We start from the raw sequence: 16,485 nt of genomic DNA, 5'->3' as shown, positions 1-16,485 counted from the left end.
GTCACCCGACCCGCAGGGGGGCTTTAAAGTCATGACGCCACATAGGCGTCATGGGTCGTTCTGGCACGACTTTTCATGACGCCTACGTGGCGTCAAAGGTCGTGAAGGGGTTAAGCAATTAGTGGTTCTCCTTTGGATACGAGCATTATTAGTCTGCTCTGTCCGCAAAATATCCTGGGCATGTGAACAGCCTCATAGATTGTCATAGGTACGATTTTCTATCCGTGGGAAAAGGATATCACCCGTACGTGAAAAACTGACATGTGAATGAGCCCTAACTGTTTGATAATGGAATTTGTTCAATATGATATTTTATCAATTTCACAAGTACATGATTGGAACGGCTAAATTGATGCCATGAATCCTTTCTGACTTGTCTAAGAAATGTAGTTTATGGTGTGAGTAACCCTAAGACAATTGTCGGCCTTTGCGGTGATTATTCAACCAATGTCAGTACAGGGACGTTGGACAGAGCATTAGATTGGATTGTGTACTGCTGCCTTACTACTGTGGTCTACTCCCATAGTAATGTTTACTACGTGTGAAATGTAATACTAAGTGTTGGTTTTCTCTTTTCTTATAGGACCATTGAAGCCAGAAATTACCATAACATATATTGCTGTGTCTGCTATTTTCTTTAACAGTGGACTGTCGTTAAAAACCGAGGTAGAGTATATAAAATTGGCTAACGATATAATGGGCATTTGGACTTGGGTATTTTCATAATGGTCAGTGTTATATTGATGGGAAATATTATATCAGACCTAAGCCACGGCATTGTCATATGGAAATTGCAAAATGTTGAATCGATGAGCAGTTCATAGAAGACCGCTTTTTTTTTTCTTACATCTTGTCTCAAGTCCCCAAATACATGTAATTCTATTAGTATTTCCATATTTAGTTATTTTCTATCTGAAGTTTCATAGTATAGTTCTCCTTGGTGAGGTCATAGGATTTCATGATAACCTCTTGGGAATTCTATGGCTATATGTTCACTGAACGTTATCACCATCTAAATTAATAGAAGTTTCTGTGTGAACAAAAGTGTATGTACTATACCACTGAAGCTTCCACTGGTTATGGACAGAAGCTCCTATCAAACATACTGAGGATGACTTCCCAGCTCCTGTCTACAGTTAGTATTCATTTAAATAATGAGTGCATTAACCATTTGTGCTCTGTCTGTATGCAAAATGGGTGCCATATGGACAGCACACTGTCCAATGCAAGTCATTGAGGTAGTACACAGACATGTTTTTAAACACGGACCGGTGGTCTGCATGTAAAACAAAAAAAAATCATGTACTACTTTGATGTTTTTGCGCAAACTTGCTTACGAGTTACCATCCATATGAGATGTGTTTTTCACGGATCCATTACAATTATTAACATATTAAGCTGTATTTGGCCTTTTATTGCTCGTTAAATTGTTCATATAAAAACTGGCCCATGGATGTAAGAAACAGACATACAGACGTAATATACAGACATATGGGTGACATACAATAGCAAATCATATGTATCATTTCTGGATGAAAATCAAACGGTTTTGCATGTGCTTCTGTGAGCCCAACCGTATGACATAGGAGTCTGCTTATTATCCTGGCTCCTGACTGTATACTTATATTATGGTAGGTGATTTCAGTTGCTAACTAGCTGCCTGTTCTGCAGGTACTGATCAGTGACTGACCACTCCTGATATTCTTCCCTCTTTAGTGAACATGCACATGATAGCTTTTCTGTAGTTCCTCCTGTCACGCTGACTTGTACTAAGGTCAGGTTTCCAGGTGTTTCTTTTCCGCTGTTCGCCAGGTGCCCTCATTCCCACTCCCTGTGTATCGCCATAGGCTTATAGAATAATTATTATGTTGTTTAATCTAATTTCCCGCATGTTCTGCCTTTCCCCACTGTGGATCTGGGCCACTAAAATACACAGCAGCATCTTATTGCAGATAGGCAGCGTGTAAGGGAATGTTAATGGGTCTGTATCCTACAACAGCTACAAATGAAGCTTGGAGACAAATTGCGTTTATTTATCTGAACATCTCAAGAGGACGGTTATTAAAGCACAGCAAAAACCTCAAAATCCTACAAATGTAATTCATGTACCAACAGGGAAAATGCAGAATGGAAGATGGTATAATAGATGTCAAACAAGACCCAGTCTCAGAAATGAAAAGTTAAATATTTGTGCAAGAAATACATGCATGTCTTTATTTCTACGCCATTCTCTTGTTCTATTTCCCATGTTGTTTGTTTTAATATATCCTGAAAGCATTTTTATATCCTTGCATCCTGGAAATCTATATTTTGTTAGACACCATGGGGCCTCCACTTACAGAGTCAGATTGGTGTAATGAAGGCATCATCTGTAGCTTGTTTTGTTGTACATAAATACATCAGGATCAGATGCATCATATTTCCTGATTTATGCTACGTTGTTCCATAAGGAAGCGCCCAGGTGTTTGCATTTCATATATTTTTTACCATCCGAGCAGTTTTCTTTCTTGGACACTGTAGGAGTAGACACTTGTACTTACCCCTCCAATCTTTTCTCGTATTTGTGATGTGTTCTCGTACTAGGAATAGCCTCAAATGGTCTAGTGCTATAAAAGGGGTCCCATTACTAGATCACAATACAAGCTGCATACAGAACAAATCACTTAGCCCAAATGGGGACGGTGCAAATATGTTCAAAATCCATGTCCAATTGGCTGTGTACATTAGAAAAAAAAAAAATAAAAAATTCCCCTATTCTAATGCTCGTTTGTTGAGAGGATTATATGGCCATTCTGACATTGATTTTCAGAGTAAGTACACCAGCCTCATCACAGAGATCTGCTTAATAAAGTGTACTGTGAAAACTGATGAAAAATTCTCTAAATATACATGAGGGATAGCAATGTGTAACCTCATTGGAAATTATATTTACAAGTTTTAAGAAGTAAAAAGAATAGTGCTATGAAGCCCTACCTTTCACATTTCTCATCTTGTTTTTATCTGTTTTTAAGTGATGTCAGATTTACAGTAACTATCCAGCGTTGGCAAACCCCTGAGTGGTCACTTGATGACACCTGCAGACCCAACTACATGAGAACATAGCGGGAGGGTTGTGCTCAGTTGTCAATCAGTAAAAAATCAGTACAAAATAACTAGCAGAAGAGAGAGTCAAAGCGCAATAGACAGACCAGATACCTGATGAACACCGTAAACTTGCTTTCTTGGCTGAGTGACTTTATTGTAGTAGGGAGAAAAAAAAGATTCCCTGCTTATCTTTCTACAAGACAAAGGATTGGGCATATTGAAATCCAACTTGCCTTCTTCCTTCCAACACCTGCCTTGGAAGCATAGGAAGGCATTACATATGTCCAATCATTTCAGCCCTCTGAAATCCATAAACTTCTATCCTATATGTATGGCCAGCCTAAAGTATGTGCTGGATCATCTGCTGGCTACCCTATACATAAGCAGCTGCCCTATACTATTCAGCTTACTTCTGTAGGTCCTAAATCTGAAAGAGGTGTTTGCGGGGTTTGGGTGATCATAATAAAATGTTGCATGGACTATAACAAAGGAGGACAGGGAATATACAAGATGTTAAAATAATAGTTGTTACTCAGTGCCGCTGATCTTATAACACTTTCTGTGCAGTAACTGGGGGGGATTTTTAAACTGTGTGGGTATCCCACCTGTCCGTCTACAATAGTAAGGCATGGGGTGTATTTTTTTTTTTTTTTTTTTTTTAAATTGCGGGAAGGGGACATGGTAGTTTGATACAAAGAATGTATAACATGGTTTTATTTGGATGCTTTTCAATACTACAGTTATTGCTACATATTTTGAGTGTTTTAGGAGGTCGAAGATATAGATGTTCACATCTTATCTCAAACTGAAAATTTCCAAAATTTTGAAGGTATATGACAACAATTACTACTTTTATAAATTATGTCCATACTGATTTGAATTTTTCTTCCCGTTATTCCTCCAAGAGGGCTCGTGTCTACTCAGTACATTTAATGTCCCAAGCGTTGGGTGAACTCTCATTTTCATAACATCCCACACAAATTAACATCTTCCTCACCCCCAGCTTGTTGTCTTTGGAAAGGACATATAGATTTTTTTTTTTCCTTTCTTTCGTTAGCCTGTTCAGTTTTGCCGACCCATATTACCGTACTAGTAAACCTATATTACGCCTCAGCTGTGCAGAGAATTGTTTAGCGTACACCATGTGGTAACTGTAAATTCTCTAGAGGAGGTGAAATATTGATTTTTACAACAGATCAACTAGTTGAGAAACATCTGTTTGAAGAACATCTGCTGCGGTTACTGTACGGGGTTCTGCATTTGATTCTAATTTTGCAAAATGAAGACAAGATTTCAACACTTTTATTAATTTGTGGGCATTGGTTTGTCAGATCAGGTTATGCTGCTGTATCTTGTCCCTGCCGGCATCACAGATATGAAGGCTTTGTTCTTGATGTTTGTTGTAGATTGTTGTGTACATAACGTTTCATAAAGGACACCACATTATAATAACTTTTAATACTGCGTTCAACGCCTGTGGTTCATCCATGCATGATCCAGGAAGTTAGCATTACTTCCAGGTCTCCACAGAGCTGTCATGCGCTGTAAAGCCTCATGAGTCATTAGGTCCCCGCTTATGTCGACTGGTTGTCGACTTGTATTTAATGAACATTGCCCCTCACTTATACACCCCCCCCCCCCCCCCGGAAGAAGCCAGCGGAGAAACGTGCGTCGGGGTGGGGAGTCGCCACTCTTTTGATCTCCAGGTAGCTATGGTATATTATCCTTTGGCTTCAATTCTTATTGTCTTCACTGTTAAGTTGTTATATGCATATTCAACATTAAGGGACTGTTTGTGCCATTCGCTATTATCTTTTTACAAATAGCGTTTTGACCAATTAGCTCGTGTACTTAGTTTATGATCTTGTGAGACCAAGTAACTTTATTCTGTGGCGTCTCTCTTGATGAGACATTTCTGCATTTTCTTGGTTGATATTGATAGTATTTTTTAATGGATTATTAATAAACATTGTATTTTTTTTTATTCATTCTGGATCTCTTCTTGATTCTGGTGATCACTGTCACTGGAAAGGTGTTTATAATGCAAACGAAGTAGAAGAGCACTCAATAATTTGTACAGCCGTAGCCAAAAGATTTGGGACTCTCAAATTTTGTTGCTTCAATAATTTTAGATCTTGCAGTCAGATGTTTGTCGTTAATGAAATACAATTATAAACATTTTTATGTTATTACTCTTTTAGTGACAAGTGCATCCAGTTTGTACAAAGTCTCATTATTTACAGTTTGACCCATAGATTGAGATCTGGGGTGTTTTCTGACCGTAGACCAAAAATTTCAGTGTTTTGTTCACCAAACCACTTAATAATCATTTTTGCCTTGTGACACAGTACTCCATCATGCTGGGAAAAGCATTGTTCATCACCAAATTGCTCCTTTATCATTGGCAGAAGTTGCTCTTGAAGGATATTGGATACCATTCTTTTTTCATGGCAGTGTAGCCAAAATTGTGAGTGAGCCCCTTCCATGGATGAAAAGCAACTCAACACATGAATGGTCTCAGTCTCGGGGTATGTGCACACGCTGATTGGGGTGTGGATTTGGCCTCGTGGATTTTGTAAAATCCGCAGGTAAATCTGCAGGTCAAAAGACCTGTGGTTTTGCCCTGCGGTTTTGCCCTGTCAATTCTTTCTGCGGTTTAGGAATCGCAGGAAAACCGCGTGGAAAAATCCGCACCGTCTGCACTGCAGTTTTTAATATCCATAGGAGATTATGGTACTGTACACCGCAGCAAAAACTGCTGCGGATCCGCGGCGGCCAAATCCGCTGTGGAACCGCAGCAGAATCCGCAGCGTGTGCACACACCCTCAGGATACAGTTGGCACGACACAGGATCATGGTTGTGCTCACCTGTTCTTCTCCGGACAATCATTCTTTCAGATGTCCCAAATAGTCTGAAGAGGGCTTAATCAGAGAAAATAACTTTTTGCATGTTGTTCAGGGTTTGGACCGCAGAAGTCTAGGGTAATGTTATTGTCTTTGACGAAGCCCACTTCAGACTGCTTGGGTCATCAGTCAGGATTTGACCCAGAAGCCAATATCCAGATGCAAGGGTAAATTACAGAGGTCTTGAAAAATAAGGGTCAACACTGTAAATATTGAGTTTTTGCATAAACTTGATATATTTTTCAATAAAATTTAAACAAACACATTTTTAATGACATCCTTATAATTGTACTTAAGTAAACTTGGCAGCAAACTTTGTGAAAACCCTAATTTTTGTCAGTCACAAAACTTTTTACCACGACTGTACGTATGGGTGTTTTTGATGGTAGTTCTTAAAGGGGTTGTCCAGTTTAAAACTATGAATCCTCACAGCGCATAGTGCGTGGAGGATTAACAAGTCTGCAGTCACTCAGAAACTGACAAACCCCTTTATAGGTCTGTGGAAAACCATGTCATTGACCTATGGCATTTTATATATTCACTATGTCCATAGTCTTTCTGTTTTATGTTTTGTACTATAAAACAAAAAAAATAGAAAAATTGCCTTTGCTCACTAGTCTAGGGTATGTGAGTCGTTTTTGGATGTCCAGATAATTTCATAGGTGAGTGTTCTCAAATAACATTGGATTCCATTTTTTTTTTTTTTTTCCAGGAACTGACCAGTGCATTGATGCACGTGAAGCTTCACCTCTTCGTCCAGGTGTTCACACTCGTCTTCTTCCCAACAGCAATATGGTTTTTCCTTCAAGTGCTGTCACTGACGCCTATCAATGAATGGCTGTTAAAGGGGTATGTTTTACATTGTGCTCTGCAAAAATCAAAATTTGTTTGATACTTGTGCGTTAATAAGTATCTTCAGCGTGCTCAAATACTATGCTACAGCCGCAACACATGTAGGGATTTCCTAACAAACAGGCAGTCCCTGCGTTTGTTGCGCCTGTCGAACAGCCTCGAATCATGCAGCCGCAGCGACTCGAGCATAGTATGCAATCACGCTGCAGACAGTTATGTTTTTTTTTTTACTTTTCACTGAAGACAAGCAAAAATCTGCATTGATTGATTTGGTCTAAATAGTATTACTAAAACTCTTCTCACATACATTGGAAGTTAGTTGATTTAATGAAGACTTCTTTGAATTTACTCTCTGATGTGTGACCAGTCCCTAAATACGAATCAAGACGAAGGATTTGCTGCTGTACATTGTCCTGTTATTTTATTTCTGTAAAAATATTTTGCTATGAGAGGGGAACATAAGTGGAGAAAGGTTCATTTGCTCGATTGTGTATTACCCTATTGGATGTGTGGGTAAAAGGAAACTACGCAAAAGAAAGGGCAACTGTCACACCTGGAAGAGCAATACCCACTTGGGGAAAAAAGCATTTGCAAGAAAAATGAATTAATTCACAAATGCCATGGAAAAGAATGGGAAACATATCTTTTAGATGAACTTTAACAGGCTATTCCCATCATGCATTTATGGCACTTGCTATAAAAATATCTGATGTAGATTTGAGCAGTGAGGCCAGCCTCTGTGTCGAGATGGGGTCCCTGACATTTCCTACGGTCAGTGGAGAGATGGTCAAAATTCTTGTTAACTTGTGTGGAAATTCACTGTTTTCAACATAGATGCGGTTCTCACCTCTACCATATATTTATTGCATATGCCTAAACGTACAAGATGGAGAATACCCTTTTAAAGACGTTTTCCCACAACGCGCATTTTCCTCATGTCCCAAAAGTAAACAATTTCTATCCGCTGGTTAGGGGTCGCTAATGAAACTCCAAGAATCTCTAGAATGAAGGACCTATTTCTTGTTAGCAGGTAGGGACAATACAACAGTTTTTTAGATAAAAAGTATGCAAAAACTTTATTATAAATGCAAATAAAACAGGGCATTCTCAGTACTATAAAAATATAAGCTCTTACTCATGGATCCATCCATGGCTCTGTTGTACTTGAATCTAGAATAAAATTTTTGCATACTTTTTAGCCAAAAGGTGGCTAGATTCTTCCTACCTTCTACTTGATTGCTATAATCTTAGCAGGAGCGGTTATATTCCAGCCAATGATTACTTGCAACTTCAGTTTGGGTGAGCCCAATCACAATTTTTTTCTTGTACCTATATTTTCTTCACAAAAAAGACTGAAGAGGAGCTTTAAAGGGGTTGTCCCATGTACAAAGTTGATTTTAAGCAATAGATCTTGGAATAATAATCATTTCCACAATTGGATGTGTATAAATAAAATGTCCCTGTGCTGAGATAATCTTATAAATGTGTCCCTGCTGTGTACTGTGTAATGGCCGTGTCTGACCGTAAAGGGACATGGTCTGACCATACCACAGGTCCTGGGAAGGGAGGAACCAATAGGGTATTCGGACATTAGAGCAGGGGATCACAAATAATACTTTCTTTGAGGTAAAACATTAGAAAAAAAAAAAAAACAGGCAGGAAAATGTTTTATCTCACAAAAAGAATTAGCTTTGATCCCATGCTGTCCTGTCTGTATACTCTTTCTTCCTCTCCTACCCAGGAGCTGTGATATGATCAGACCATGTCCCTGTAGACACAGCCATTACACAGTACAGGAGCACATTTATAAGATTATCTCTGCGCAGGAACATTATGGTATTTTTCCACACATCCAATCGTGGATATTATTATTCCAAGATGTATTGATTAAAATTAACTTTGTTACTGGAAATACTTTCTAATTAATATCCTTGGGATGAACTGAAAGTCATTTTTTTTTTTTTTTTTTCCTTTCTCTCCCTTTTAGTTGTAAAAATCACCCTACTCATGTGTAATGTTGCCATAATACTGTGGCAGTCAAAAATATTTTTTATTCACAAAATAAATACCACAGCACCAAAGCTATTCATGATTTGAGAGCATTCTCATAATAAATAGTCGTAGATTTAAAGGTTCATGAAAAAAATTTAAGTGGTTTTTGAGACTTAGGATAGGAGAGTAGAGAATGAATGTATGGGCTTTAACTGAGTACGCAGAGTAAAATTTTTAAAAGTCTTCTTATTGCTTATGTATCTGACTTATGTTAATTTTCTGTGGCTAGATGACAAGGAGGAAGGATTAAGATGTCAAGAGAAATTAAGCTAAACACATCAGCCAATCAGTTGCATTCATCACGCCGAGCGTGAAACCTTCTTATATTTAAATCGGATCGTCTCATGTTTGACACTGAGCTCTTCGTTAAGCGCTAATAAGTGTCCTTTATTCCCATTCCACTGCAGACAGCCAGTCTTCCCTTCTGCCGTCCCCATGTCAAGAATACTTTCAAAATGGGCTCCTTATAATCATTTCAAGTGCTTAATTTGTTTCAGATTTTAAACTGGTTACTCCCTTAGGATTTGGTAGACTGGATGAATATAGCAAGGGATCATGGAAAAGACTCAAACCTTCATTGAATTACAACTCTCAAAGAAAAAGAATGAAAGGGCCAGCTCCCAAAGACAATAGAGAAAGATGTTCAAGTACATTAAATCATTCCAGTTCATTGATATTCGTCTCTGTGGCCAGGCAGACAGGCTAGATAATCTTAGGATCGCAAAAACCTGAACTTTGCTATTGTACTAGTTATATAAAGAGTAACTTGAATTTATAAAGTAGCTTAAAATTCTCTAAAAGATCATAAAATGATTGTATAGTGCTAGCATATGCAATTCCTTACTGATCAGTGTGAGTCTGACCCCAAGTATGAATAGACATACATTAGTATAGCGCTAATGTCCATTTTATTCTCGCAGTACACATTGGCACTACCCGTCTCCCTGCTTTTTGCAGGTTACTGCAGACTGCCCCATTTACCCAGTTTATTGCACAGGCCAGAGGCTTCTGAGTTATGTAAAAGTATAGAAAGGGATTTGGTACTTCACTAGCACTGATCTGAGGATCGGAGAGTATTAAAGAGGTTGAACCTTCATCAATTATAAAGGGATGACGTATTCTAGCGAAAAGCCATCAATTAATGAGATAGAAAAAACCCCTCTCTGTGTGGAGTCTCGCATTCAATTTTTGTGATGGTTCTTGATCCAAACTTTGGAGTTGACACAAAGTATCAGATATTTCCTTTGTGGTTTTTGGATGCTTATTCTTATCCTAAAAGATGTTTTAAAATGTGCTCTTTTTAACCAAGCTTGGTTAATAATTTGGTTTTATTTTACTAACTTTAAGTTCCCCGTACACTTAAGATAACTGATAGCTGAACGATTGTATCTTAGGCATTTATCTCACCAGACTCTCCCATGCATAGGAGCGCATGCTCCTGTGTTCTTGCTGACCAACAGTCAGGAATCGGACATGTTGAATCCTTAAGTCCAACAACAATAATCACCCGGGGGTGAAGTTTAGGCCCCCCTGTACCTGCGGGTCGAGTGACCTTTCATTGACCCCGGTCACCCGACCCGCAGGAGGGCGATCTATTCATGACACAGCATATGCGTGGGGTGTGTTGGGGTTAGGGTTGGAGCTAGAATTGAGGGGTTTCCACTGTTTAGGTATATCAGGGGGTCTCCAAACGCAACATCTCGCCACCGTTGATTCCAGCCAATTTTGCGTTCAAAAAGTCAAACAGTGCTCCCTCCCTTCCGAGCTCCATCGTGTGCCCAAACAGTGGTTTACCCCAACATATGGTGTATCAGTGTACTCAGGAAAAATTGCACAACTTTGGGGGCCTAATTTCTCCGGTTACCCTTGGGAAAATAAAAAACTGGGGGAAAAAAAAATGATTTTTTATTTTCACGGCTCTGCGTTATAAACTTCTGTGAAGCACTGGGGGATTCAAAGTGTTCATCACACATCTATACGAGTTCCTTGGAGGATCTAGTTTCCAAAATGGGGTCTGAAGTTTCTATGGTCCACAGATAGAACTATTGATTACTAGTACTCGGGGTTGAGCTGTAATTCCAGGCACAGTCACTACTAAAAGTGCAGTGCTGCAAAAGAAAGCAAACAAATAACATAAACGGATATACAGCTCTGGCAAAAATTAAGAGAACACTGCAAAATTTTCAGTTTGTCTGATTTTTCTCTTTATAGGTATATATTTGAGTAAAATGTGAATAGCTTTTATTCTATAAACTACTTCGAATTTACAAGCACTAAATTTTGAAATTTATTTTTAAAAAATGAGTGTCAAAATAATTAAAAAAATTCCAGTGCTTTCAGACCTCAAATAATGCTAAGAAATCAAGTTCATAATCATTTAGAAACAACAATACTTATGTTTTAACTCGGGAAGAGTTCAGAAATCAATATTTTGAGGAATAACCATGATTTTTAATCACAGCTTTCATGCGTCTAGGCATGCTTTCCACCAGTCTTTCACACTGCTTTTGGGTGTTCTTATGCCACTCCTGGTACAAAAATTTAAGCAGTTCTTCTTTGATGGCTTGCAACTATCCATCTTCCTCTTGATTACATTCCAGAGGTTTTCAGTGGGGTTCAGGTCTGGAGATTGGGCTGGCCATGACAGGGATTTGATGTGGTGGTCCTTCATCCACACATTGATTGATTGACCTAGCTGTGTGGCATGGCACATTTTCCTGCTGGAAAAACCAGTCCTCAGAGTTGGGGAACATTGCCTGAGCAGAAGGAATCAACTGTTTTTCCAGGATAACCTTGTATGCGGCTTGATTCATACGTCCTTCGCAAAGATGAACCTGCCCAATTCCAGCCTTGCTGAAGCATCCCCAGATCATCACTGATCCTCCACCAAATTTCACAGTGGGTGCAAGACACTGTGGCTTGTACGCCTCTCCAAGTCTCTGTGTAACCATGAGACAACTAACTTTTGGGCAAAGCTGAAAATTAGACTCATCAGAGAACATTACCTTACTCCAGTCCTCTATGGTCCAATCCTTATAGTCTTTGGCAAACTTCAGCTTGGCTCTCCTTTGGTTCTCATTGATGAGAGGCTTTTTTCTAGCTTTACATGACTTGAGCCCTGCCTCTAGGAGCCTGTTACGAACTGTTCTTGCCATGCGCTTCACCCCAGCTGCCATTTGCCATTCCTGATGACAGTCATCCCGGTCAGTGGAGAGTCGTTTTCACCCTCTGCCGGTCTGTAGCTTTGTTGTCCCCAATATTTGCTGCTTGACCTTGTTGTAATGGACTGTCGTGTAAGAAATTTTTTAAGATGGAGGCAACATGACGCTCACTGTATCCCTCTGCTAGAATTGAGCCCTTCTTTTTCTCACTCAGGACTTTTCTTTTCAACTCCTTTTGGCATGGTAAAAAATTATTTTTTCATTGCTATTACTTTTGGGATATTACTAGCACTTGTTTTGCCATCCAGCTTGTCCTACTGCAAGAGGATTGTGAACACCACAGCAGGTTTTTTCATACTTTCCTTTGTTAAATAAGATTTGGTTCATGTGATCACCTAATTAGAAGCACATTAAGTAGAATGAGGTGTACTCTGGTTGGAATTCAACTGGCACTGGGATGGAATGGCTGTCAGACATGTAGAGAAGCTGATCTTTATAAAACTGTGCAGTGGTCTCTTAATTTTTGCCAGATCTATATTTAGCTTTAAAATCTAAGAAATAAGAATATTTATGCACAGGGTAGTTGCTATATTAGGGCAGGTGTCCTAGGATAGAGGTACTATAGCTGCTATTTTCTAAAGACTGTTTTCCAGCCTTGTGGATTTTAGAGCTGCCTATTAGTCTTCATAAAGCTTTGACTATTGCAATAGATTTCCTGAGTTGAATTTAATGTATTCTCCATAAGTTTGTCTTTCTGCATATCTCTAGTGGTGCTTAGCAATCAAGAGCCACATACATGAAAGTGATATTCCACTGGTAGTCCGCCTTACAGTCACAGAATGAAAATCTAGTATTTCTGCATAATTTTAAGATGGAAAACAAAAGAAGTCAAGTCTGAAAGGTTAAGGCGCACTGCTGAAAAACAAAAATCTGATTTACTCCAAACTGAATCTGCACAAAATCTTTATTGCATCACTTGTGTAATACATCATCAAAATTAAATTTTGGATTCTACATCTACGCCTACCAGCACATGACTGTACAATAGATCATTTTTTAACTCTTTTTGTATTACCAGGGTTTGCAATGCACTGCAGTCTCCCTTAGCACAAATGATTATGAACGCTGCTCAATTTCTCTCTAAGGGAGCTATATATTCACTGCTGTTTAGGTAGAAGCGAGAATAGGGATTGTGGTCAGCACAATTAGCAATTATTTTCATACTCGGGCTCCTTTGTGTATTGGTACAGCAATTATTGGAAATGTTATGTTTTTGTTTTTTCCTATATAAAGTAAGAAATCTAGTTACAGTAACTGTTTAGAGTAGATTTACATGTGGTGGTAGTGTTAGAACAGAGTGGAGCATGATTACCAAACTGCAGTAAAACTGCATGTAAATAATTTCAGTTTTCATGGTGTTGTCTAATTTTGGCCATAATTCTGGAAAAGCTTTTTCTGTAGACAATAAAGACGAATAAAATAACAACATTGCTGTATATACTATTCACTAGAAAGAATGACCTTGTCCTTCGGTTCATGTTAAAATAGAAACTTTGCTTTGAATGTTTTTACCCAAAGTTAAGAAAATCAAATATCTTTCTTTTGTTAGTATAAATAGCACAACGGCGCTTGTATCAAACAGATCTACTTAGCAGCAAAAAGACACCACTTGTCTGCTTGGAAGTAATTCACACTTCTACCAAGAAAACAAAGCTGTAGAATCACTTGGTTAAACTTGGCAAGTAATTCAGTTAGTTTAACCCTGGTCATAGGCATGTGTAAGATTATATACACCATAACTTATTCCTGAAGCAGAGCACTTAGCGTATTTACGGTCAGGGCTGTGGAGTCGGTAAGCCAAACCTGCGACTCCGACTCCTCAATTTCCCTTACACCGACTCCCACATATATTGCTTATATTTAAGAGAAAAATTTATTGTAGTACAATGTGAACATCAGACATTTAATCTTTTTTATGATACAATAATCAAGATATTTAGAACATAATATATATTTATTGGAATACAACTTTAGAACACAAAAAACTGTAATAAATTGTAAATATGTAATACACTATGTAATATAGATTACATATACAGTACAAACCAAAAGTTTGGACACACCTTCTCATTCAAAGAGTTTTTTTATTTTCATGACTATGAAAATTGTAGATTCACTCTGAAGGCATCAAAACTGTGAATTTACACATGTGGAATTATATAATTAACAAAAAAGTGTGAAACAACTGAAAATACTGTGTCTTATATTCTAGGTTCTTCAAAGTAGCCACCTTTTGCTTTGATTACTGCTTTGCACACTCTTGGCATTCTCTTGTCCAAGGTGTGTCCAAACTTTTCGTCTGTACTCATATATATAATTTTAAGGCTAGAGAACAACCTCTCTACACTAACTTGGGTTGAAGGCAAAGCAGTAACCACATGGGCAACATCTCTAACAATATCCAGGTATAAAGGAATTGACTCATGCACAGTCCGTTTTGATGAACGGTTGAATTTTTCTATTTCTTTGAGAGCAAGTGAAACATTTTGCTGAAATATGGTCAATCTGCTTGCTATAGGAGACGGAGTGAAATCTTTTTCCTTGCGGCAACGCTTTGCCTGCTCCATATCATCCAAATACTTGTCAAAGTCAAACTCCTCATCTGATGAGGATGAAGATATGGCAGTAGTAGCACTGTCAGGACCCCAAGTCTTCTTGCACCTGGCAGTCCTCCTGTAGGCCACTCATCCTTACTGCTACCTCAGTCAGAGCCTCTTTTCCTTTAGTAAGCTGTTGATCATCAAGCAATATACGATGACTTGGGTCCACATAAACAGCTGCCAGAAAATTTTTATTTTACATTAGCTGTGTCTCTCTCCGTTTCATTGAAGCAGAAATGCCATCTGCGATTAAATCTCCTCTTTGGGACAGGCAAAATAGCAAGTTCTTCCACTCCCTTATGAAAATGCCAGGAGTTAACTCCTCAGCTTGTAATTTTTTAGTCATGGTAAATGGGTGATTAAGCAATTCCTTCAATTCAGCCACCTGTGTCCATTGACCTTCATTTAGGGTTACCTGAGGGTTCGTCATATCTATAAGAAACGGTTTTAGTTCAAGCAATCGCTCAATCATTAAATAAGTGCTGCCCCACCGAGTGGCTTGATGGACAATTGCCCCTTTCCCAGCACGTCTCTTCAAGATGGAATCAATTTTAGGAGTTCTGGCAGCAATAACTAATTTCCTCAATTTTCCAATCAGATTTCCAGCATGCCCCTCTTGCAGACTATCTCATTGCCAGCTGCAGCGTGCCAGCTGCGCATGTGATGAATAGGAAAGTCTTTTGAAGCAGCTTCAACAAGATCATCTATTTCTAAAGTATAATTTTGCTGTTCTTCTGTTGTAATATCTGTTTGTTACTCAGTTACATGAACAGCACTGTGGCCTTTCATCTCAAACATACTGAATCCTAAATTTTCTTCTAGCTGTTGTTCATTACTCTCATTCATCAGTTTAATTGTACTTATCATGTTTGAAGCATTGTCCGTTACAATAGCAAGAACCTGTTCTTGTGTGAATGCAGCCTTAGATTAGGAATAGAACAGCCATTTATAGGACATTTCATAACTTTCCCAAATTCCTATGAAAAATTATTCAGCACGTTCTGCATTGAACTACTGTACCCAATTTATTATATATTTTAGGAGTCGGTCCATTTTATACCGACTCCACCAAAATGAGCTCCGACTCCACAGCCCTGTTTACGGTACTCTAAAAATAAGTTATGGTGTATATAATCGTATACATTCTGGGACGAGGGTTATACTAACTGCCATACTTCCTAAGTATAACTAGGTGATTCTACAGCACTCTGTTTTCTAGGTTCTAGTAAAGCGCAAATTACTCCCATATTTTCATCTTTCTTTTTTCTGTGATTTTTCAAGGGAGTGTTCGCACCCTTAGCGTGACCAATCAGTTAAGTGCACCTTTCCATCTTGTTTTTCCTGTATCTGCACTCCCCTGTTCTTTTGATTGACAGCTGTGGCTATATAGAGCCAGAGAGGGCAGAGATAGAGGTTCACATAAAGGGAATCTGTCACCACCCCCCTCCTCGTCTTACTGTACATATTCGTTTTTGTGAATATCACAGATAGCGTACAGTTACCTCGTGTGCGCAATAAAATGGTCCCTCGCGTGTGCGCAGTATGCTTTGCCCAACTGTGGGCAAAGCCGAAAAACAGTATTGCGCATGCGTCGGCATACGCCACGGCTTTCTATGGCTTGGAAGTGTATAGGTATACATATTAGACTTGTACAGGTTTTAGGCAGTATTCTCCTGCATTGCATGATCTGTTTTTTCTGCTTCTTTTTTTTTGTACAGAAAATTTGCAACTTTTAACTGTTCAAGGAAAGTTTACGTGATTTTCATGAAAAA

The 16,485-nt window shown here is 38.6% G+C and overlaps 1 protein-coding gene across 3 annotated transcripts in view; it reads left to right on the top strand.

Moving 5' to 3' along the window:
• The window catches only part of SLC10A7 (solute carrier family 10 member 7), a 264,784-nt gene that overhangs the window by 44,796 nt on the left and 203,503 nt on the right, over window positions 1-16,485 (top strand). For all 3 annotated transcript variants that reach the window (XR_012232376.1, XM_073576231.1, XM_073576223.1), the window contains exons 2-3: window positions 584-666; window positions 6,701-6,837. Coding sequence is in view for 2 of the 3 variants with exons in the window: in XM_073576231.1 (XP_073432332.1) it covers window positions 584-666; window positions 6,701-6,837 (220 nt within the window). In the remaining variant the exon portion in view is untranslated. The remainder of the gene's footprint in view (window positions 1-583; window positions 667-6,700; window positions 6,838-16,485) is intronic.

Source organism: Dendrobates tinctorius, unplaced genomic scaffold (assembly GCF_039654945.1).
Source record: "Dendrobates tinctorius isolate UK_male_01 unplaced genomic scaffold, ASM3965494v1 ptg000008l, whole genome shotgun sequence".
NCBI classification, from domain to species: domain Eukaryota; kingdom Metazoa; phylum Chordata; class Amphibia; order Anura; family Dendrobatidae; genus Dendrobates; species Dendrobates tinctorius.
The sequence above is the reverse complement of the archived record's forward strand: the minus strand, read 5'-3'. Positions and strand labels throughout refer to the sequence as shown.